Genomic DNA, 24,054 nt, shown 5'->3' with positions numbered 1-24,054 from the left:
AAAAAAAGAAACTAATTGTGACACTCGATTTTAACTTGCTCGATCGTAGCTTGTTTCGGATTATTTACCGTCTTTAATTGCAACTTTGATTCAAGAAATTACGTAAACTTTTGCGCTCTATCGGAAGAAATCAAACGTCCATAAACATTCTCCACTCTTCACTTGGACTGAATGGTAATTTGTGGTAGTTTCGGCCAAGTAAACTGGAGCCTTAAGGCCGATCGCTCTTTGGATGCGATTTCGTCCGAGCCGCGTTCGTCAGAAATCGTGCGAAAAGAAGCGAATGATTCTCTACTAGAACTGAAGTCGCTCGTACGAATTTGGACGAACCATTGCGATGTACGAGCTATCGGAAACACCGTCCAGTGGACGATGCCCCCTGTTGCGAAATCTGACAAAATCCTTCCAAGAGTTCGTGCGAAATTGGATCGCTCGCACTTTTTCGCACGATTTCTGACGAACGCAGTTCGCACGAAATCTGTTTCATGTTCACGCACGACCGTGCCATAAGCAAAACAGGTTTTTTTGAAAAAACAAAACAAAAACAGTGTTGAATTCTTGAGTGCCTGCGCACAAAAACCAACTGATTTATCGGTTGATCATCTCAATCTAGCTATCTGGAAACTTTGGCAAACTATGTTCTGGTTTGAAATTCGAATTCCCTGTGTTCCCGCCACATTCACCCAGCGTTCGGGGCTGGTTCCGACTCAAAATCAACCTCTCCTTGACGCCCCCAACCACATGCACCAGCACCCAAATCAAGAACCCTAAAGGCAAACTTACGTGGAGTTGGTAAACAGCCTCGGAAGGGGTCGCCCGTGTAGCCCGGCACACAAGAGCACAACGGACTGTGATTCACCACCGAACACACTGCGTTAGCGCCGCAACTGCCCGGGCACGGGTCGCGGCACTTTTGATTGATGCACGCCCGCACACTCGCACACTCCGGATTGATGGTGCACTCCGGCCGGCAGGAGGGCGGCACGCCGACGTAACCCTCCAAGCACGAACAGGCCGGACTTTCGCCCCGCACTTGACACACTGAGTTCGGACCGCACGGACTGGGCTGGCACGGCTGCGGGTTCTCTGCAATTGACACACAAAACGCTGTAGCAACTCACTCATCTACATGTGCAGCTAGTGGTAGTTACCTGGAGCCGCTGGCACGGCGTAGCACCTGGTGAAGGGATCGCCGGTGTTTCCAGAGGAGCAGCTGCAGATGGGGTTGTGGTTGACCACTTGGCAGAGCGCGCCTACTCCACACGTCCCTGGGCAGGGGTCGACGCACTTGTTGTTGAGGCAGGCTTGGGTGAGGGCGCATTCAGCGCTCACTATGCACTCAGGGCGGCATTGAGGGGCGCTCCCTATCATGCCCTGCTGGCACGAGCACACTGCTACTCCGTGGTTCACCTTGCAGACGCTGTTGGGGCCGCATGGGGAGGGATGGCACGGGTTCACAGGTTGAGGCGCTGGAAATTTGCAAACTTGTTAACTCCTCATTGCCGAAACATCACCAGACAACTTACGGATCCTCGGCCGAATGCGGCAGCTAACGAACGGATCGCCTTCATAGTCAGACGGACATCTGCAAATGGGCAGGTGGTTTGCCACGTCGCAAATCGCCAGATCTCCACAAGTGCCTGGACAGGGATCCACGCACTTGAGGTTAACACAGTTCTTTGTTGGGGAGCAGTCGGTGTTCATGGTGCATTCCGGCCGGCAACCCTCATAGGGGTCCCCTTGATATAGCGCCAGGCAAGAACACGCCCCGTTGTCGCAAACAGCGTTTTGCCCACAAGGCGATGGGTTGCAAGGGTCTTTCCTCTCGGGCGGCGGCGGGGCTGGTTTGAGTGCGCACTCTGTAAAGGCGTTTCCCACAAAGCCCTCAGCACAGGTGCAGATCGGAATGTGGTTCTGCACTCTGCACTCCGCGTTGAATCCGCACGACCCCAAGCAAGGATCTTTGCATTTTTCCGTTATGCAGGCCAAGTGGGACGGGCAGTCCGTGTTGACAACACATTCCGGCCGGCAATTTGGAGGCACGCCCATGTAGGAGGCCCTACAGGAGCAGGACGGTTGGCCTCCGATGTCGCGACACTCCGAATTAAGTCCGCAAGGCGATGGCACGCAAGGGTTGGCCGCAGGTCGGGGCGATGGCTCTGGAGGTTGTTCGTAGCACCTGGCAAACGGGTCTCCAGTCAAACCCGTCGGGCAGCTGCAGATGGGGTTGTGGTTGATGACCTCGCATCTAGCGCCCACTCCGCAGGTTCCCACGCAGGGGTTGGCACATTTGAATCTATGGCACGCTCTATTTGAGGGACATTCAGAGCTGACGACACATTCGGGTTTGCACGATGGCGGCGCGCCCTGATATTCGGGCAAACAGGAGCACACCCCTTGGCCGTTAACCACGCGGCATTGGCTGTTGGGACCGCATGGCGAGGGCGCACATGGATTGGACGGCTCTTCTGTTGAAGATGCAAAAACCTGGGTAAAAAAACTGAGACTTCCTGGACTTTTAGCTTACCTTCAACTGGCAGTGGCGAGCAAAGCCTGAAGGCGTCCCCAGTGGACCCTGCCCGGCAACTGCAAGCTGGCACGTGATTGATAACAGAACATTCCGCACTCTCCCCACAGGTTCCTGGGCAGGGATCAGCGCACTTGTTCCTGATGCACGCCTTGTTGGGCTGGCAGTCTGAGCTGAGCACGCATTCGGGCCGGCAGCCCTCATAAGGATTTCCTTGGTAGTCGGGCAAACATAGGCAAGCGCCAGCTCCGTTTCGCTCCCTGCATTGGGCGTTGGCGCCGCAAGGCGACGGCTCGCAAGGCTTGATTGGCTCAGTTTTCACTATGCACTGAACGAACGGATCGCCCACAAATTCCGCCAGACAGCTGCAGGAGACTGCGTGCGAGATAACATGGCATTCGGCGTTTTCCCCACAGCTGCCTGGACAGGGGTCTTTGCATTGGCTGTTGATGCAGGCGAGCGCACTTGGACAGTCGGTGTTGATCACGCACTCTGGCCGGCAATTTGGTGCGTTGCCGATGTAGCCCTGCAGGCAACTGCAGGCGTAGCTGTCGCCCGCCGGCCTGCAAATCGAGTTGGGGCCGCAAGGCGATGGGTTGCAGGGTTCAGGATTAGGCAGCCTGGTCACTGGCGGTTCGGGTGGAATGGGCCTGCACCTTTGGAACGGATCCCCAGTATCGCCCTCTGGGCAGCTGCAGATCGGGCTGTGGTTTCGGACTTCGCATCGGGCGCGAGCCCCACAAGATCCTGGGCAAGGATCCACGCATTTCTGGTTGATACAGGCCTTATCCTGCGGGCATTCTGCTCCAACGACGCACTCGGGCCGACATCCCGGCGGACTGCCTTGGTAGCCTGCCAAGCAGGAGCACACTGCTTGTTGGTTGGCTTCGCGACACTGGCTGTTGGGTCCACAGGGCGACGGGTTGCACGGCTGGGCCTTTGGTGGCGGAGGCTCCGAAACCCGACAGTTCACAAACGGATCTCCAGTGTAACCATCCGGGCAGGAGCAGGATGGAATGTGGTTGATCACGTCGCACCTCGCATTCTGCCCGCATGTTCCTGGGCAAGGATCCACGCATTTGTTCCTGATACAAGCCTTGTTCCTGGTGCATTCGGCGCTGAGCACACACTCAGGTCTGCACGCCTCATACGGATTGCCCAAGTATTCAGGCAAACATGTGCAGACGCCGTCGTTGCATAGAGAATTGGGCCCGCACGGCGATGGGTTGCAGGGATCCAGTTCAGGCGCTTTGGTAGACGGCGGGATCTGATAGCAACTGGTGAAGGCGTCCCCAGTAAATCCCTCGGCGCAATTGCATATGGGGATGTGGTTGAGAACGTTGCAAACGGTGTTGGAGCCGCAGGAGCCTGGGCAAGGATCCTGGCACTTCTGATTGATGCAGGCCAGAGAACTGCCGCACTCGGAGCTCAGAACGCACTCAGGCCTACAGTTGGGGGGCGCCCCGATGTAGTCCTGCAAGCAGGAACACGTGGGGGAGTTCCCGATGATTTTGCAGATCGAATTGGGGCCGCAGGGGCTGGGCTGGCAGGATGGCGGGCGTTCCGTTGTCGGCTCAGGCGGCGGCGGCGGCTGCGGCGAACACCTGGTGAATGGATCGCCCGTGTATCCTGGCGGGCAGGCGCAAATCGGGTTGTGGTTTCTTGTCGTGCATTGGGCGCCCAATCCGCAGGTGTTGGGGCACGGGTCGCCGCAGCGCTGATTGACGCAGGCCTTGTCCAGTTGACACTCTGAGTTGACGACGCATTCCGGCCTGCAGCTGGGCGGAGAGCCCACGTATTGCGGAAGACACGAGCATACGGCCTGTTTGTTCACTTCCCTGCACTGGCTATTAGGGCCGCACGGCGAGGGCTGGCAGGGATTAATCTCCGGAGGTGGTTCGGTCGGCGCCAGCCGACATTGGAAGAATGGATCTCCTGCATATCCAGCGGGGCACAAACACGTGGGGATGTGGTTGTTAACATGGCATTCGGCCAAAGCTCCGCAGGTGCCAGGGCAAGGATCCACGCACTTGAAGGACACACAGGCCAGGGCCGAGCTGCAGTCGTTGTTCACCTCGCACTCTCTCCTGCAGCCTCTGTCGCTATCGTATGGATTTCCCTCGAAACCGGCAGCGCAGAAGCAGGCGCCGGCCCCGTTCTTCTCCCGGCACTCGGCATTTGGCCCGCAGGGCGATGGAGAGCATGGCGTTCGGGGTCTTTCTGTCACTATAAAAAAGTCCATTAGCATGGTCTGAACACCTTCACCCAAGTCAAGGCAGATGAGATGAAACGGAAATGAAGAAACAAGAAGAAAAGTGCTTACGGGGCTCTTGGAGAGGCAAAATACAGGACCTAGATGGCTCCCCAGTATATCCAGGGAAGCAGGAGCAAATGGGCTGGTGATTAACTACAGTGCATTGGGCATTGATGCCACACAAACCAGTACAAGGGTCTCTACATTTCTCATTTTTGCATGCTAAGTGATTGGGACATTCGGAGTCGCTCAAGCATTCAGGCCTACAGTTGGGAGGGCGACCTACAAAGTTCTGCAAGCAAGAGCAGGCCGCTTGCGTTCCAACTATTCTACATTGAGAATTCGGTCCACACGGTGTGGGAATACATGGGTTTTCAGGTGTTTTGGGCGGTGCCGGCACTAAAAGAGAAAGCTCGGTTTAAAGCGCACTGGCAGGGGTTAGTAGGCTGACATACATTCGATTCTGGAGCATTGAACGAACGGATCCCCAGTGAACCCTGTTAAGCAGCTGCATATGGGGTTGTGATTGACTGCTCGGCATTGAGCGTTCAGCCCGCATACGCCTGGGCATGGGTCGACACATTTCTGGGACACGCAGGCTTTGTCTTGGGAGCATTCGGAACTAACGACACATTCGGGTCGACACATTGGAGGAGAGCCGATATAACCCACATTGCAGGAACAGACAGCATGCCCATTCACTTCCCGACAAGCGCTATATGGGCCGCAAGGGGATAGTTGGCAAGGATTTTGCGGTTCTTCTACAACTTTACAAACAACCCCCGGTTAACAGTCGAAGGCATTTTCAGTTGGGCGTATTGCTTACTGGCTTGAATCACTTTGCAAGCGCTGGTGGGTTCGCCAGTGTATCCAGGAATGCAGCTGCAGAATGGAGCGTGGTTGATCACGGAGCACTCAGAATTCAACCCGCACGTGCCAGGGCACGGATCCACACATTTATTATTCACGCAAGATCGGCTGCGATCGCAGTCCGAGTTGGCCACACATTCCGGCCTGCAGCCAGTGTAGGGATCGCCGAAGTACTCAGGCAAGCATGAGCAAGAGCCAGCGCCATTTCTTTCCCTACAAACCGCGTTGGCCCCGCAGGGCGAAGGGTTGCAAGGGTTTCGAGGTTGTTCGGTTACAGTAGCTAGAATTTCAAAAAGACTTTACTTCCAAAGATCGCCGGTTGAGTTGGCGAAAGCCCTTACGAGTTGGTATGATGGAGCATCCAGTGAACGGATCCCCAGTGTAACCGGAAAGGCATTGGCAGACCGAAGCATGCTTTATCACCATGCAAGTAGTGAAAGGCCCACAGGAGCCCGGGCAAGGGTCTTTGCACCGCTCGTTCTGGCACGCCAGATTGCTGGGGCATTCCGCATTGATTGTGCACTCCGGCCTGCAGTTGGGGGCTCGCCCAATATAATTGGGCAAGCAGGAGCAAGCTGCTTGCGTCCCAACCACGCGGCATTGAGAATTAGAGCCGCAAGGCGTGGGCACACAAGGATTGCCGCTGTCCACTTCCACGGGTTTTGCTGAAAGGGCGATGTTATTGGCCAACTGGGTTAGTCTAGGTACACCCGCAGGCTTACTTGGTCGCAACACACAGCGCACAAAAGGATCTCCTACGTAGCTCTCTGCACAGCTACAGATGGGGTTGTGATTGACCACTTGGCACTTGGCGTTTATGCCGCAGGTGCCAGGGCATGGGTCCTGGCACTTTTGGTTAAGACACGCCTTGTTTTGGGCGCATTCCGAGCTCACCATGCATTCGGGCCTACAGGCTGGGGGCGAGCCGATATACTCGGGCTGACACGAGCATACCGCATGGTTATCTACGTTCTTACACACGCTATAAGGCCCACATGGTGACGGACGGCAGGGCTCCGGCTCGGGGGTTTCCACAACTTAAAAAAATCGTCCTTACTAGGGCACTGCTGGGGAGGAAACTCTCGGGTCTTACTAGGCGGGGGAAGGTGGCACGAAGTGAACGGGTTCCCAGTATATCCAGGCAGGCACGAACAAGAAGGAGCATGATTAGGCACAGAACATTCGGCGTTAATCCCGCACGTTCCAGGGCAAGGGTCTTTGCACTTGTTGCTCACGCATGCCTGGTCTCTTGGGCAGTCGCTGTTGGTCACGCATTCCGGCCTGCAGCCGGTATAGGGGTCTCCAAGGTATTCAGGCAAACATGCACATGATCCTGCTCCTTGGCGTTCTCGGCATTCGGCGTTAGCGCCGCAAGGCGAAGGATTACAAGGGTTTCGTTCCTCTTCTACAGGCGCGGCGACTGAAATGGGCAGGACAGAGAACATTTGCTTGAATATACGCATGGACCATGAGGCCGGGCACCTCTAGACCTTGATTGATCTTACTTGGTATGGGGATGCATCCAGAGAACGGATCGCCCGTAAAGCCCACCCTGCAAGAGCAAACAGGCCTATGGGAAATGACTGTGCAGTCGGTGCTGGCTCCACATGAGCCAGAGCACGGATCCACGCATCTCTCATTCTGGCAGGCCCGGTTCGCGGGACATTCCGCATTAATCGAACATTCAGGGCGGCAATTCGGGGGGCGCCCAACAAAGTTCTGGATGCAAGAGCACGCGGGAGTGTTCCCGATCACTCTACAATCGGAATAAGGCCCGCAAGGGGATGGCACGCACGGATTGGCCGGAGGAAGCGGCTCAGGTTTTCCTAGAGTAAACACCACGGGCAATTAGGCCCCGTTTTCCCCCAGGTAGGCGTGAGACTTACTCTCCTCTGCGTTGCATCTGATGAATGGATCTCCAGTATATCCAGACGAACAGCTGCAGATGGGGTTGTGATTGACCACGCGGCATTGAGCGTTTATGCCGCACGTTCCTGGACATGGATCCTGGCATTTACTGTTGATGCAAGTTTTGTCCAGAGAACATTCGGCACTTATCATGCACTCCGGCCTGCACATCGGCGGTGAGCCGATGTGGTTCGGAAGACACGAGCAGACCGCGTGTTCATTCACTACCCTACAGTTACTGTAAGGGCCGCAAGGCGAGGGCTGGCATGGTTCAGCTTTGGGCTCTGAAACTGGGGGCAAAAGTGGCGATTGCAGGCGAGTTTGAAGTCTTTTTGGTACATACTTGGCGGCGGGAGGTGGCAAGACACTGAAGGATTCCCAGTGTATCCATCAAAACAGGAACAAGAGGGCAAATGATTGGAAACCCTACACTCAGCATTAATTCCACATATACCCGGACAGGGGTCTTTGCATTTGTTGTTCAAGCATGCCTTGTCCCTGGCGCAATCTGTGTTTGTCACACATTCAGGTCTGCAGCTCGTGTATGGATCCCCAAAGTATTCAGGCAAGCACACACATGAGCCAGCGCCATTTCGCTCTCTACATTCCGCATTGGCTCCACAAGGGGAGGGAATGCATGGAGTCCTCTCCTCTTCTACGGGAAGAGCTACTGGTATGGAAGTGCACCCATTGAACGGATCCCCAGTGAATCCAGCTTGACAGTGGCAATGGGGCGAATGGTTGGTGACCACACATTGGGCATTAAACCCACAAGAACCCGGGCACGGATCTTTGCACCTCTCATTGATACAGGCCAGATTTCCTGGACATTCCTGGTTGATAGTACATTCAGGGCGGCAGTTGGGCGCTCGCCCAATGTAATTGGGCAGGCAAGAGCAGACAGGCTGGGCATGCACCTCTCTACATTGAGAGTTGGGCCCACAGGGCGTGGGCTGGCACGGATTGGAGGGTTCAACCTCAACAGGGCGCTCTAAAACTTCAAGCGTTACTCAGGCCAAACTCACGCTGCGCCAGCTTACTCTCTACGACCACACATCGAATGAATGGATCTCCACTAAATCCGGGCGCACAACTACAGATGGGATTGTGATTTATCACATGGCAGAGCGCGTTTAGCCCGCACGTTCCAGGGCATGGATCTTTGCACTTTTGGTTGATGCAGGTTCTGTCCTGGCCGCATTCGGAGCTCACGAGACATTCAGGCCTGCACATTGGAGGGGCTCCGATATAGTTTTGGAGGCAGGAGCAGACGGCATGTGCGTTCACCTCCCTGCATTGACTGTAGGGTCCGCACGGTGAGGGAACGCATGGGTTTGTCGGCTCTTCCACTGGGGCTGAGGAGAGCAAGGTGGATAAGTGTTTTGGCTTAGGGACATTGGGCCCAGCCAGCAAATCGCGTCGGGTTTGTCAATGGGGGAGGAGCTTGGTTGGAGCTGTTCGCATTGGGGTGTCTAAAACCGTTGGAGATCCCAACTGAGGGCAAAGGTGCCCCGTGTGATGCTTGGCTTGATGAAATGGTGTTTTGAACGTGGGGAGAGCACCGAGAGTTGCTCATTTTTCCCAATCAGAAATTCAATTTTTTGCTTTCGACCAGGATCCCAATGCTACAACCTCGAACTGGCAAAACCCGTTTGAGGCACAAACGGGTTATTTTGTGCCCTTCCATCAGTGAACGAGTCACATACAGACCATCAACCCGCGATTAGCCAGCTGGGGAGAAAACCCAGCAAATCCTTACGTGAAATGGGAATCGGATGGCAAGACAATGCGGGATTTCCAGTGAAACCGGGCAAGCAATTGCAGTTGGGCAGATGGTTATTGACAAGGCATTCCGCGTTGATGCCGCAAGTGCCTGGACAGGGGTTCCTGCACTTGTTATTGTTGCACGACTGATCCATCGGACATTCGGAGTTTTGCACGCATTCCGGCCTGCAGCTAGTATATGGATCGCCAAAGTATCCCGGAATGCATGTGCACGATCCAGCGCCATTCAGCTCTTTGCAATTGGCGTTGGAGCCGCAAGGCGAAGGGTTGCAAGGGTGGGGCGGCTCCTCTCTGGGCGTGACTAAAAGAACGTTTAATGGTGAGGATCAGACCATCCATTGTCTGCTGGTCTTACATTGCTGGCATCCGGAGAATGGATCTCCAGTGAATCCTGCCAAGCAGTAGCAGACTGGGACGTGATTCACTGCGCTACATTGGGCGTTGGCGCCACAAGAGCCTGGGCAAGGGTCTTTGCATTTTTGGTTAACACACGCCCTACTGGGGGAGCATTCTGAGTTAACCACGCATTCTGGCTTGCAATTGGGGGGTTGACCGTAGTAGTTGGGCAAACAAGAACATCTGGCCCGCCCATTTACAACTCGGCATTCCGAAAATGTGCCACAAGGGCTGGGGAGACAGGGGTTTTCGACATCAACTGGACGTTCTAAAACAGTTGCTGATTACTTGTTTTAATGTTTTAGCTCAGTTAATGGATTAATGTCTCTCTTATTTCGCTATCATTAAGATTTTAGTGCTCTGGGTTAATTGTCTGGGGGGTTAAGTGCTGGTGTTTCGAACTTACTTTCTTCTGGAAGGCATCGAACGAATGGGTCCCCAGTGAAACTTGTAGGACAACTACAAATGGGGCTATGATTGACCACTCGGCAGAGGGCGTTAATGCCGCATGTTCCCGGGCAGGGATCCACGCATTTCTGATTATTGCACGATTTGTCTTGAGTGCATTCGGAGTTTACGATACATTCGGGCTTGCAAGTGGGCGGGGCGCCGTAGTAACCAGCCGCACATGAACAAACAGGCCGATCGTTACTAATCTGACAAATGCTGTAGGGGCCACAGGGCGAGGGAACACAGGGGTTGCGTTTATGTTCTTCAAACACCACTGAAACGGTTGAAAAACTGTTAAACACGCAGGTTGGGGCTTGTTGGTTGGGGTCCTTACAAGGCACGTTCTCGCGGCAGATGCTGAGCGCATTCCCAGAGAATCCTGAGGGACAGTAGCATTGGGGAATGTGATTAATCACGGAGCATTTGGCGTTCACTCCACATGTTCCAGGGCAGGGGTCGGTGCATTTCATGTTCAGGCACGCTTTAGTGTGGGCGCATTCGCTGCTCGTTACGCATTCAGGTCTACACCCGTTGTAGGGGTCCCCAAAGAACCCGACTAGGCAAGTGCATGAGCCGGCACCAGCACGCTCTTTGCAAGCGGCATTTGAACCACACGGGGATGGATTGCAGGGGTTTCGCGGCTCTTCAATTACTACAAGAGGCGGAATAGAATAACAACGTCTACACACAGGATGGTTCAAAATGGGGGTTATTTCCTGCAAACTGGCAGCTTTCAGAGTCTGACTGTTCAAGGGGGTGAGAAAATGGGCTTGAAAAGCACGAAGGGGCAACAAATTTTGCGCGATGCTAATGAGGAGGACGCCATTTAAATATGGGCGTCGACACTGTTGCCTAATTTATGACTTAGGTTTTTGCCAATATCCCAGCAGTCGGTGAGACTTTTTCCTTTTGCCGCATTTCTGCAGTTTCTTTGAACAGTTTTATAGAAATAACGCCGATTTAGAATCATGCTGAATAGATGCTAGACATGCACATAGACAATAGGCAGATTGAGTCGATAGCTACAGAGGAAAATGCACAAGTTTATGACAATGTTTCGGCAGGCATGGTTTATGAATGTAGATGAAGTCCCTTGTGGGTAGTGCATGAACTTTAGGTGGAGTTTTCCGATATAAAGCAAATGTACAGGGTGGCCCCAAAACGATTTGCAATAACTTTATGGCCACCGTGTTACGCTCTAGATTTAGATATTTTTGCAGTTTCTCTGATGGCACATTTCGGCCCCAGAAGCACGTCGTTGTCTACTTATAGAAAATTCAATGTGTAGCAACAACGCTACACATTGAAACTGATGATGGTGGAAAACACCGAAACGTTTTTTAATTGATAAATAGACAATAAATGACTGAAGCCCAGGAATTGATTTTGATTTGGAATTGAAACACAGTCAGGAAAGTATGTACAATGACTTATAGAAAATGCCAAAAATAATTGCAAACTTTCTTTTAATTTTGCAGTAAATGTATGTGTGGATGATTCAAATGTCCACCTCGGATGCGACTACAGAAGCGGGCGTGATGAGCCCAATTTCCCTAATTTCAGTAAGGGAAAGTTTAGTGTTTAATATCAGCGCCAACTACCTCAAATATCCGCAAGAAAAAAATCTAGCAGAGCCAAATCACAACTTTATGGAGGCCCTTTCACAGTTCAATTTATCTTCTTGGACATTTCAAACGCATCTTTCAGACTATCAATACCCCTTGGTAGCAACGTGCTTCTAGGCTCAAAACATTCCCAGTTGACCCCAAAAAAAACCCTCTACTGCGGCAGATGCCCAAAAAACTTACCGGCAACTGGATTACAGCCGGAGAACGGATCGCCCTCAAACCCTGACTGGCAGCTGCAGATGGGCCGATGGTTGACCACGCTGCATTCGGCGTTGAAGCCGCAAGAACCCGCGCATGGATCCTTGCACTTCTGATTGGTGCAGGCCAAGGTGAGTGGACAGTCCTGGTCAATGGAGCATTCTGGACGGCAATTGGGCGCAACGCCGAACATCCCCGGAAGACACGAGCACACTGCGCGATTGTTGAGTGGTTGGCAGTCCGCGTTCGGCCCACACGGCGATGGTATGCATGGAGTTGGAGTGGGCGTTGGTTCCCCGCGCTCTGAAAATGCATTGAGCTGCTGAGCAGTTCACTGGGCTCAGGAAGCCTTTTACCTTCTGGTCTGCAGACAATGAAAGGGTCTCCGACGTAGTTGGGCGGGCAGCTGCAAATCGGGTTGTGGTTGGCAACCTGGCATCGGGCCCTGGCGCCGCATGTTCCCGGACAGGGATCCTGGCAGCGCTGATTAATGCAGGCCTGGTCTGAGCTGCACTCGGAGCTCACCAGGCATTCGGGCCTGCAGCTGGGCGGCTGTCCAAAGTACCCCACTTGGCACGAACATATTGCTTTGTCATTGCGTTCGCGACAGACGCTGTTTGGTCCACACGGCGACGGCTCGCATGGCTTGGGCCCTTAAAGTACCACAATTAGCTGGTCAAGTATGGACTCTTTGATTAGGTGGCTTACTCTCGACCACTGCAGGTGGCCTGCACCCGGTCTGCGGGTCTCCGACCAGGCCTCTGGCGCAAGTGCAAACTGGCACGTGGTTGAAGACGCTGCATTCGGAATTGATGCCGCAGAGTCCCTGGCAAGGGTCTCGGCAATGGCGCGACAGACAGGCCAGATGAGTGGCACATTCGGAGTTGATGGTGCATTCAGGCCTGCAGCCTCCAGAGTAGGGGTTTCCGATGTAGGGGGGAATGCAGACGCACTTCGCCGCTCCCTCGCTTACAGAGCACTGGGAATTCTCCCCGCAGGGCGATGGGTTGCACGGGTCTACAGCCACCACAGCCACTTTGGTGCAGCCGACAAAAGCATCGCCTGCAAAGCATCGCGGTGTTGATAAATAAACCACCCGTTAGTCCACACTCCAAGCACGTTGCTACATACCTTCATATCCAGATAAACAGCTACAGAACGGATTGTGCCCCACGACATGGCACTGAGCATTCGGTCCGCAGCTGGACACGCACGGATCTACGCATTTCTCGTTCACACAAGCTTGATGTTGAGGACACTCCTGACTGAGCATGCATTCCGGCCTGCAATAGGGCGGGCTGCCAATGTAATTCGCTATGCAGGAACACACTGGCCGGCTCTCCTTTATCTGGCAAATCGAGTTCTGGCCACACGGAGTGGGCACACATGGATTTATCGGTTCCTCAGTTGTAGATGGCAGTTCTTCCACCACGGGCGCTTGGCGGCAGTTCAAGAACGGATTGCCCTCCAGTCCTTCTGGGCAGCTGCAGATCGGGTTGTGGTTGATCACCGTGCAAACCGCTCCAGACCCACAAGTGCCTGCGCACGGGTCGCCGCATTTCAGATTAATGCAGGCCTTCGTTTGGGGACATTCTGATGTTGAAATGCACTCGGGTTTACAAGCGGGGGCTACGCCCTGGTAGTTGGGCAGGCAAGAGCAGGTGGCGTATCCTTGATGCGAAACCGAGCAGCGGCTGTAGGGGCCGCAAGGCGTCGGGTCGCAAGGGTTTTGAGGCGCCGGCGCCGGTAGGCTGGGGATTACAGCCTTGTAACAGGCCACAAACGGATCTCCTGTATGTTGAGGGGGGCAGGAGCAGATGGGGATGTGGTTGACCACGTCGCATTGAGCGCCCACTCCGCACACATCGCTGCAAGGGCTGGAGCATTTGGCGTTTATGCACGCTTTGTCCAATGGGCAATGGGGGTTGATAACGCATTCGGGGCGGCAGGCCAGATAGGGGTCTCCGAAGAAGCCCCGCTTGCAAACGCAGATCACCCCGGTTCCTTTCTCTAGGCAGTCGGCGTTCACTCCGCACCGCGGGTAGTCGCAACTGTCCTTGGGGGAATCTAAGAGAAAATCACTCTTAAGCACGCACTCCTACAACAGGCCAAACAACTTACCAATCGTAAGAGGAACACACTGCTGGAACGGGTCTCCGACCAGTCCATACGGACAGCTACAGATGGGCGTATGCGAAACCACAGAGCAAACAGCATTCACTCCGCATGAGCCTGGACATGGGTCGATGCAGTTGAACCGCATACAGGCTTGGTGGAACGGACAGTCCGCATTGGTCAAACACTCCGGCCGACACTGAGGGTTGTAGACGGCCTCCGGGCCCAAGCACGGGTCGCAAACAGCAATCTGCGTTCCATAGATGCTGCACTCCATACTGCCGCAAGGCGAAGGCGTGCAGGGCTGGATCGAGGTGTTGGTATGCTTGGGTGTGTCTTCAATGGGAGGTTGGATGCATTGCAAGAACGGGTCTCCGATAAATCCCTCCAAACACAGACAGGCTGCTGTATGGTCTCTAACTTGGCAGAAGGCGTTCACTCCGCACAGCTGTCCTTGCGAGCACGGGTCTTTGCAATGTCGCTCCAAACACGCCTTGTTAATCGGACAGTCCGAGTTGATCAGACACTCGGGTTGGCAGCCGATCTGCGGATCCCCATGGAAGTCTGGTAGGCAGGAGCAAACAGCGCGATTGGAGATGCTCTGGCACACAGTGTTCAGCCCGCAGGGGTTGGGCATGCACGGGTCATGTGGCGGAAGAATCTCCGGTATCTTGAAGCACCTAATCACAGGATTTCCCGTTAGCCCAGACTGGCAAGAGCAGACAGGATGGTGTTTCTCCACGCGGCAATCGGCGTTTACTCCGCACGAGCCTGGGCAAGGATCCCGACATCTGTACGAAATGCAGGCCTGGTGATCGCCACAGTTTTCATCCACCACGCACTCATAGCCGAAGCAACCGAGAGGCCCGGTCGGATCACCTCCCATGCCCTCCGGGCAGCGGCACAAAGAGTTTCCATCGGGAGTGATCACACATTGCGCTCCAGGGCCGCAAGGATTCGGCACACAAGGACTCGGAGGCTGAATCCTACAGCCAGTGTAGGGATCCCCAATAAATCCAGACCGGCAAAAGCATTGTTCCTCGTTGTTGGAGTTGTAACAATCCGCGTTAGCCCCACAAGGCCCCGGACTGCACAAGGGCTTCTCAATGGCGCAGCCCCGGAAGGGATTTCCATTAGTTCCATAGGGACAAGAGCACACAGGCTCCCCGTGCGGGTCGCAAAGGGCGCCAGCCCCGCACGGGTTGGGCTCGCAAGGGTTTCTGCTCTCGATGCAACCTCTGATGGTGTTGGGACTCTCCAGGAAACCAGGCAGGCAGGTGCATTTGGCAAAGCCATTGGCCAATATGGAGCATTGAGTGTTGGGCCCGCAGGGCGACGGATCGCATGGATTGCTGGGCAAACTGCATGGCACTTGGGGGGGCGTGCCTTCGAACTCCGGCAGGCAGAAGCAGACGGCGTTTCCTCCAACCACTCGGCAGCCGGAGTTGGGGCCGCAAGGATTCGGGGAACACTCATCGCCTTCTGGAACTGGAAACAAAGCGCTAGTACACTTGTAGGGGGGCGATTTTAAGGGAAACATACTGCAGTTCTTGAATGGGTTTCCAGTGAGGCCCTTCGGGCAGAAGCAGATGGGGTTTCCATTGTCCAGCTCGCAAAGCGCGTTGGTGCCACATGGGTTGGGGTCGCATGGATCAGAGGGCGGTTGGCAAGACACTCGCGCATCGCCTTGATACCCTGGGGGGCACTGGCATTGGGGCTTGTGCTGGATCACGTCGCATATGGCGTTGATTCCGCAGTTGCATGGTGAGGCGCATTGCTGGTTGAGGCAGGCTTCGTTAGAAGCGCACTCCTCATCGCGTCTGCATCCTAAGACTCCTAGGCACTCCACGTAGGCGTTTCCCTCATAGCCTAGTAGGCAATAACCAAATTACTCACTGACTGGGCTAGTAAAGTGGGAAACACTAAACTGACCTGGCAGGCAGACGCAAGTCGCCCCATGGTTCTTGGGAACGCACTCCGCGTTCTCTCCGCAAGAGTCTTCAAAGCAGGGATTCATGCATCTTCTGTTCAAACGATCGCAGAGTTTATTCGGAGGACAGTCCTCGTTGTATTGGCAAACTGGGGGACCGTTATCGGCAACTGGAAATTTCAGGGGTAGTGAACAGGCCGAGCCTACGCCGTACTGTGCCTCACCAGGTGCACAACCGACGAAACCATTCCCTTGGTATCCCTCCTGGCAGCTGCAGTCGCATCCGTGGTTGGTGTTGATGCAAACGGCGTTTTGCGCGCAAGGATTATGGACATCGCAAGGTCTTTGGCATGCTCTATCTATGCATGCTTCACTAATAGGACAGTCCTCGTTTGCTGTGCAACCCACTAATGAAGAAGGTGCGGAGGAGAGGACGCAAAAGACGTAAGATAAGTATTTACATTAAACATTGGGGAAATACAGCGCCCAACAAAGAAGAACATCGAATTTACATCAACGTATTTACATAGAGAATGGGCCAAACTATGCGAGATGCTAACTGGCTGGAACTTTTGTACTAATTTTGAAGCTTTTCAAAACGGGGTTAAACGTTACTGTTATTGGTTGATTAATCATTACTTGGTTTATTTGGTCTTTAGTCAATTGTTGCTGGCGTTGACACATTGTTCGTATATGTACATCTGGGGGCCATGCTGAGTTATGGGTGTTCCGCAACTTGAGCAATGATTAAGGACGAGGCGCGGCCTATTTCTCATATCTCAAAGTGGAGCGTGCTCAATTCAGACCAGCCTCCACTCAATCAACAGAAAGCTGGTGATAAAGGGGAGTGGGAAAATGTTCAAGGGGCCTCGCTTTGCGTTCGGTTACCCAATCAGATGACCTTTATCAGGCTAAAGTGGTGGAACAGTCCATGACTGGCAGCATGGCTCTTTGGCAAAACGAAGGCGCTCTTACTTGTGGGCGATTTGGAACATTTAATAGCCGGGTTTCCTTCAAATCCCATTGGACAAGTGCAAATGGGCCGGTGCATTTTAGCTTGACAACGCGCCCCTGCCGCACAGGCACTGGTAAATTCGCACGGATCCTGACAAATGGACATGTAACACGCCTCTGACTCGAGACAGTCCATATCAGACTCGCAAGGTTTGGGCGCCCTTTCGCCAGGTGGTTCTATTAGGAATGTTAACTGAATTAGTACAGTTTAGTACATTAATGCAACATGAGCTTTAAGGGGGCTTAAGGGGTCTTTCACGTTGCTGAAATGTAGCGCGGTATTTACATTAATTGTACTATTTTGTTTATCAGCACACCACAACCATGCAAAAAAGGTTGGCGCTCCTCAAAGGACTTGTTTGGCTTTGAAGCAATCTCAGAGTCTGTGGCTTGGAGGGAGGAGCGCCACCCTTCAGCTCACCGTAACTGTAATTGATTAACATTGTGCTAAATGGTTAAATCAATCTAGAATTACAACTGTTTACATACAAAAATCATACAAATCAATGATACCTTCTGAACGTTCGCATAGTGGGAGTGGACACTGAGATTTTTCTGGCCCACGCAAATAACTCAACGGCAAAAAATGGTCCTTCTAACCGGATTGGAAATTCTCGCCAAACTTTCGCTTTTGATAAGTAGCATAAATCTCAGTTTCCGCTGCCACAATGGCACGGAAATCAGCTTGCAACTTGAGTAATATTACAATACCTGGATAGCACATCCTGTGAGGATCCCCGTAATGGTGAGGCGGGCAAGTGCAATCAGCTGCATGATTCTCTGCAGTACACTTGGCGTTAGCACCACATAACCCTCCGATAGTGCACACGTTAATGCACTTTTTAAATATACAGACGTCCGCGTCTTCGCAATCATTGTCGACGAGGCATTCTACCGTGCGATTTGTTATTCCATTGGTGTAATTGCTAATCGATATCACACTGTGATTGGTCGCGATTACAACCGTTGTGGTTAAAACTGGTTCAGTTGTGGCTGAAAGTGTAGTAGGTTCCGTCGCAATCTCCAGTGCTTCAGTAGAATAATCCGTAGGCTCTCTGAGCTCCGATTGTTGAGTGGTCTCCTCATGCTGCGACACTTTGCTGACCGTAGTGGTTCCCACAGTGGTCAATTCCTCCAGTTGCTCAGTGGACATCTGAACAGTATGTCTGACTGCCTCAGTGCCTCCGCGTGCACTTTCGGTAGTAGAAGCGGCCTCCTGCATGGTATAGGCAGGAGTTGTGACTTCCACCACCTCGTTTTGGCCGATGTTGATGGTAGTTCTACCCAAAGTCACAATTTCCTCCACTTCTTTAGTTGAAAGCACCGTGCTGAACGTGGAAACATCCCCCAGATACTTGATGGTGGTGGTTTCCCTATAGCTTTCAGTGGTGCTCAGCTCCGGTTCCCCAGTAGGGGTAGTGAAAGTGATCGAGTGAACCAAGGGAGTTGTTGCCGTAGAAGTTTCCACTGGATTGAATGTTCTACCGGGGGGTTGCTGAGACATTTCCATTGGCCTTCCAGTGGTTGAAACTGGAGGAATCCCAGTCTGCGGGAACTTAACTGTAACTGCTTCAACAGTGAAACCGGCTGCAGTCTCCATAGTTGCAGTATAACTAGGAGGAGCTGGGGTTGTGCGGTTTTCACGCCAGGAGGACGCGCCAGTTGGCATGAGTGCATCCATGGAGGGAATCCTACCCGAGCTGGAAGATTCCTTTTCAAAGACCGTAAAGTACTTCTCAGTAGTGGGAGACAGGGTCGAAGGATAGTACGTAGTAAACTCATCCCCATTCTGCTTATTTCTGTACGAAAGAGTTTCTTGCGGCAAAGCGTGCGCCGTTGTCCCACTGGCAGCTTCAGAAGAAGCGCTAACATTTTCCGTTGTTATGCCTTCTGGAAGATCAGAGGTTGCATTTTGCTTTCCGGATCCAGTAGTGGTTTCCCCGACTTCTGTTGTGAGTCTTTCAGTGATTATTTGCTCAGTAGCTAACTTCGTCAATGGCTCCTCAGTGCTCTCAGACGTCTTCTGAGTACCTACAAACGGTTTCTCAGTCACCAACTTTGGAGCCGCTGTGGCGCCAAAAGTGGTTGAACCTTCACCGCCAGTAGTTGTTTCTCTAGATGTACTGAAAGGTTGATGGGCAGGGGTTTCTCTGCTTTTCTCTGTAGACACGAGCGTGGTGTAACCTGTGGTAGGCTCGTGTGGACTCGGGCTAGTTCCCTTATTAGCAAACATGCCCTCAGCAGTTCTACTAGTGGATCTTTCCGCAGTACTTCCCTGGGTAGATTCCGTACTTCCACCTTCGCTCACAGGCTCTTCAGTGGCAGCGTTAGGTAAGATTTCACCTGTAGCTGAAGATGCAGTTGTTCCTACTCCTACAGTGACAGTCCCATATTCCACCTCTAAACCAGTAGTCACTTCGTGCTCTGCAGCTGTTCCAGGGGACATAAATGTCGTACTTTCACCCAATGTAGAGATAGTACTGATTGTTCCAGCAGTGGAATACTCCGACCCCCTTCCCTCACTTTCAGTAGTTGAAGTTACTCCAGGTAATGGTTGTATAGTAGGCTCTACAGCCTCAGAAGTGCTGGCCGGGTAGGCTAAAGTAGATTTCGTGTCCTCAACTGTGGTGGAATAACTGGGTTGTTCTTCAGTAGTGATCCTTCTGGTAGTTTCAGGCTCTCTGGAAGAGATTTCTGAAGCACCACCAGAAGTTGGTGCGATGGATTCTTCTGAAACTTTAGTAGTGGCTTCCACGATGGACGAAGCTCTTGTTCCACTGGAAACAGTGCTCTGATCCGGGGTAGTGAGTTTGGTTGACTCAGTGGCTGAAGGCTCCTTAGTTCCAAAGTCTGGTTCGAAGCTAATTGGCATTTCCGTAGACGGTCCGTTTGTTGAGGTTCTTTCAGAGGATTCAGTCGATCCCGTTGTAGGCGTCCAAGTGGAAGGTGCAGAGCTAATCATTCGCTCAGTGGTTTCCCAACCTTCTTCAGCAGTTGTAGAAATCTTGCCTGTTTGCTGAACTGTCCAAAATCCACCGGTGCTGGATGTAGAAGGATGCTCAGAAGACTCAGCAGAACTCGTGGTTATTTCCTCAGTAGTCTGCGATTCATCTGGAAGTCTTGTGGTGTAGAATGCTGGTCCAGAAGAGGTTGTTTCTCTTTCAAGTCCCTGGACAGTTGATAAGCCTCCAGGGCTGGACTTCGGCGCAGTTGTAAACGTGGTTTCATAAGCGTTGGGTTTGGTTGTACCAGTCAAGCCAGCTTCCGTTGAAGTTGAATATTGAGAAGAAATTCCAGTAGTTGATGCCAAATGTTCAGTTGTAGTGTGCAACGTAGACCTCTGGACTTCTTCAGTAGTTGGAGCCACAGTTGAAGTTGCAACTCTTGCATTTTCCGTACCAGCAGCGGTTGTTAGTGTTGACTCTTCAGTAGCATGCTTTTCGCCTGGGATTGTAGAGTTTTCAGGTTCAGATGCTTCCATTGCTGGTACTGTAGGGCTTTGAATGGCTTCTACAGTCTCAGTGACACCAGCCTCTGCAGAAGTTGCGTATTGTTGAGTCGTTGCCTCGTTTTCTATTCCTTGCATTGTTGAAATTACTCCTGGAGTCTCATAGGGCTCTTTTGTTGATGTTGCTGTCGTGTGCGTTGATTCAGTAGTTGAAGCCTCAAAAGCATCAGACCCGGTTGAACCAGTAGAGGTTGAATACTGTGAATAACTCTCAGTAGTATATGCCGATTTAGTTGACTTTTCTTCAAGCTCCTCACTTGGGAGCTTCTCTGGTGTAGTTTTAGATGCTTCGTTAGATGGTAACGTTGAAGTTTGGGTGGTTTCAGCTGGAGGAACCTCACTTGAGCTGGTCTCGGACGCTTCTTTAGAAGAGACTGTTGATTCTGCAGAGGAAGACACTGTCGTTCCTTCATAAGTACTTGTTCCTGTTGCACCTGTAGGTGACCCTGAAGGTAACGGTGAATATTCGGAAGATTTTTCTGTGGTAAAACGCAATGTGGTTTGTTCCTGTCCAAGTTCTTGTGTAGTTGAAAAAATTTGCAGCGTTACTTCAGAGACACTCTTGGTAGAAACGGTTGATGCTTCCTCGGCCTTCAATGTTGTAGTATCAGCGTAGGTGGCTTTGGAGGGCTTGGAGTTCTCTAAAGGTTTTTCTGTAGCAGACGCTAAAGTTGAGAATTCCCCGGGAGTGAGTTCTGAAACCCTTTCGGGGTGTTCTGTGGATAGTTGCTTTGTTTCTGTCGTTGGAACTACGGTGGTTGTTTTACTGGAAACTTCCGCTTCCAAGGTAGTTGAAGCCTTTTCAGTGACAAATCCTAGTGTAGTAGATTGATTGGAAGAAGCTGTTGAAGTTATCATTGATTCACCCATTGTGCCATGAGTAAACGGAGCTTCAGCAGGCGTGGTATACTGTAAAGGTCCCTCAGAGCTATAACTGGAAGTCGCTGTTTGCTTCGCCAATTCTTCAGTTGTTGAGAATGTTTCTGGGCCAAACTCAGAAGTTTCTTTAAATGAGAAAGTTGATGTTCCCCCTGCTTCAGAAGCAGCACTAAAAGCTGGCGTTGTAGTTCTAGTAGCGTGAGCTAATGTTGTGGCTTCCTTAGCTATTCCTTCAACAGTTGGAACTCCTGGAACGCGTTCAGAGGAGCCTTCTGATGCTTCTTCAGGAGTAAATGCAGTACTGGTGCCTTCTTCCATAGCTGATGAAGACCGCGACAATTTTTCAGTGGTGAGAATCATCTGTGTGGTAGTTTCTTTTGCTAATTCCTTTGTTGATTCCATCAACTCGCTCTTTTCGGTTTTTTCACTCGCTGTTGATTCTTGTTCAGGAGTGGTACTTTGTACGTTCTGGCCGGTGATAGAGGAGATCGGCGTGTGTGAATATGCTTCAGTTCCAGTTTCAGTTACCAGGCTTTCAGAACTATATTCAGGAAAAACTGGAGAGGTTGAACCTGAAGATTTGATGGAAGTTTGCTCGTAAACATACGTTACAATTGGAGAAGTAAAGAAATGCGAAGTTTGATCTGAGGAGGTTTCAAATACTGCTGGTTTAGTGGACGCACTCAATTCACTTTCTGTTGCTTCTCGGGTAGTCGGAATGTATTCTGTAGTTGCTGTCGAGGTAGAACCGGTTACAAGCGTGGCTTCAGTAGCTAAGCTACTTGTCGTTTCACTTTTGCCATTGTCCCATTCAGTTGTATGCCTAGTTTCAGCTCCTTCAGTCCTCATTGAATAAGTTGTTGTGTAGCTGGGGATGATTCCCTCAGTAGCAGTTTGCTCAGCTTCAACCCCAGTAGTACTCAGTTCTAAACCTTCAGTAGGTTCTCCTGAACTGGACTCTGGAATCTTGGCCCCTTTTTCTGTTGCTTTGGACTGTTGAGTGGGATACTGTGTGGTAACGAACTCACTTTCAAAGGTCGTGCCTGTTGTTGCCGCTACCAGCTCTGGGCTTGCTTTTGTTGAAGCTGTAACAGCTTCAGATTGGGGCGAAGTTTGCTCAGTAGTTCCCCAGGGCGTTGTAGACGATGCAACCAAAGTTCCTGGTGTGGTGGAAACAGCTTCGTTTTCTTCGATAGTCGTTGGTTGCCCTGATGCCACTGTACTTTGCCTGATTTCATAAGAGTCCACTTCAGTAGTATGGTGGGCTGTCGCTGTAGTCGGTTGCTGATCTGAGCTTTCAGGTAAGGAATGTTCAGTTGTAGTTGGACCAACTGGTTTTGTTACTTCCCCAGAAACTGTAGGTGGCAAAGAAGCGGTGGAAGTTCGAGAAGTTGATTGCCCTTCCAGTGCAGGTGAAAACTCTATAGGCGATGCCGTTTCTGTGGTAGTGTATGTACCAAGTTCTTCTGTGCTGCTGCTGGTTTCAGAGGAAATTGGCTGTTGAGTTGTGCCAAGCCTTCCTTCTGTAGGTTGCCCAATCTCCATAGTAGTTGCAGCAGCAGTTTGCGATGGAAATGCTGTAGAAGTTGCCGATTTAGTGCTGGGGACTGTCTCGCCAGTAGTAGTGTAATCTACAAATCCTGGTGTGCTGCCGCCAGTTTCCGTAGCAATTGGTTGTTGAGTTGTGCCACGTTTTCCTTCTGTAGTTCCTCCAAAATGCGATATTTCCTTTTGATCATCTCGCACAGCAGCCGCAGGAGTAGTTTGTCTGAAATACTCTGTAGGCGTTGCCGTTTCTGCATTCGGAGCTGTTGGTTCTGTAGGCGTGTATGCCCCAAGTTCTTCTGTGCTGCCGCCAGTTTCAGAAGCAATTGGTTGTTGAGTTGTGCCACGTTTTACTTCTGTGGTTCCTCCAAAATGAGATATTTCCTTTTGATCATCTTGAACAGCAGCCGCAGGAGTAGTATGTATGAAATACTCTGTAGGCGTTGCTGTTTCTGCACTGAGAGCTGTTGGTTCTGTAGGCGTGTATGCCCCAAGTCCTTCTGTGCTGCCGGCAGGTTCAGAAGCAATTGGCTGTTGGGTTGTTCCGATTTTGCCTTCTGTAGTTTCCCCAACATGAGATGTTTCCGTTTGATCATCTCCCACAACAGTGGCAGAAGTTGTTTGCCTGAAATGCTTGGTAGGCGTTGCTGTTTCTTCACTGGGGGCTGTTGGTTCTGTAGGCGTGTAGGCACCAAGTCCTTCTGTGCTGCCGCCAGTCTCAGAAGCAAGTGGCTGTTCAGTTGTTCCAATTTTGCCTTCTGTAGTTTCCCCAACATGAGATGTTTCCGTTTGATCATCTCGCACAACAGACGCAGTAGTAGTTTGCCTTAAACGTTCTGTAGACGTTGCCGTTTCTGCACTAGGGGCTGTTGGTTCTGTAGGCGTGTAGGCACCAAGTCCTTCTGTGCTGCCGCCAGTCTCAGAAGCAAGGGGCTGTTCAGTTGTTCCAATTTTGCTTTCTGTAGTTTCCCCAACATGATATGTTTCCGTTTGATCATCTCGCACAGCAGATGCAGTAGTAGTTTGCCTTAAACGTTCTGTAGGCGA

General features: G+C 52.0%; 1 protein-coding gene across 1 annotated transcript in view; it reads right to left on the bottom strand.

Annotated features, from left to right (window-relative positions):
* Positions 1–24,047, bottom strand: part of LOC109542063 — a 62,708-nt gene extending 38,661 nt beyond the window's left edge. The window contains exons 1-28 of the mRNA XM_048666715.1: positions 17,787–24,047; positions 17,037–17,252; positions 16,286–16,468; positions 16,064–16,231; positions 15,674–16,000; positions 14,138–15,619; positions 13,148–14,083; positions 12,725–13,078; positions 12,373–12,669; positions 11,999–12,319; positions 10,525–10,842; positions 10,147–10,464; positions 9,700–10,008; positions 9,319–9,645; positions 8,600–8,914; positions 7,903–8,550; positions 7,538–7,849; positions 7,157–7,477; positions 6,745–7,071; positions 6,374–6,688; positions 5,993–6,316; positions 5,608–5,931; positions 5,237–5,548; positions 4,851–5,180; positions 2,528–4,753; positions 1,527–2,468; positions 1,152–1,469; positions 784–1,086 (exon numbers count right to left, since the gene is read on the bottom strand). Coding sequence (XP_048522672.1) covers positions 784–1,086; positions 1,152–1,469; positions 1,527–2,468; positions 2,528–4,753; positions 4,851–5,180; positions 5,237–5,548; positions 5,608–5,931; positions 5,993–6,316; positions 6,374–6,688; positions 6,745–7,071; positions 7,157–7,477; positions 7,538–7,849; positions 7,903–8,550; positions 8,600–8,914; positions 9,319–9,645; positions 9,700–10,008; positions 10,147–10,464; positions 10,525–10,842; positions 11,999–12,319; positions 12,373–12,669; positions 12,725–13,078; positions 13,148–14,083; positions 14,138–15,619; positions 15,674–16,000; positions 16,064–16,231; positions 16,286–16,468; positions 17,037–17,252; positions 17,787–23,007 — 18,094 coding nt within the window. The 5' untranslated portion in view covers positions 23,008–24,047. The remainder of the gene's footprint in view (positions 1–783; positions 1,087–1,151; positions 1,470–1,526; positions 2,469–2,527; positions 4,754–4,850; positions 5,181–5,236; positions 5,549–5,607; positions 5,932–5,992; positions 6,317–6,373; positions 6,689–6,744; positions 7,072–7,156; positions 7,478–7,537; positions 7,850–7,902; positions 8,551–8,599; positions 8,915–9,318; positions 9,646–9,699; positions 10,009–10,146; positions 10,465–10,524; positions 10,843–11,998; positions 12,320–12,372; positions 12,670–12,724; positions 13,079–13,147; positions 14,084–14,137; positions 15,620–15,673; positions 16,001–16,063; positions 16,232–16,285; positions 16,469–17,036; positions 17,253–17,786) is intronic.
* Positions 24,048–24,054: the final 7 nt, after the last annotated feature.

This window comes from Dendroctonus ponderosae, unplaced genomic scaffold, assembly GCF_020466585.1.
Source record: "Dendroctonus ponderosae isolate FM_Combo_2020 unplaced genomic scaffold, Dpon_F_20191213v2 Dpon_F_20191213_5, whole genome shotgun sequence".
Lineage (NCBI taxonomy): Eukaryota > Metazoa > Arthropoda > Insecta > Coleoptera > Curculionidae > Dendroctonus > Dendroctonus ponderosae.
The sequence above is the reverse complement of the archived record's forward strand: the minus strand, read 5'-3'. Positions and strand labels throughout refer to the sequence as shown.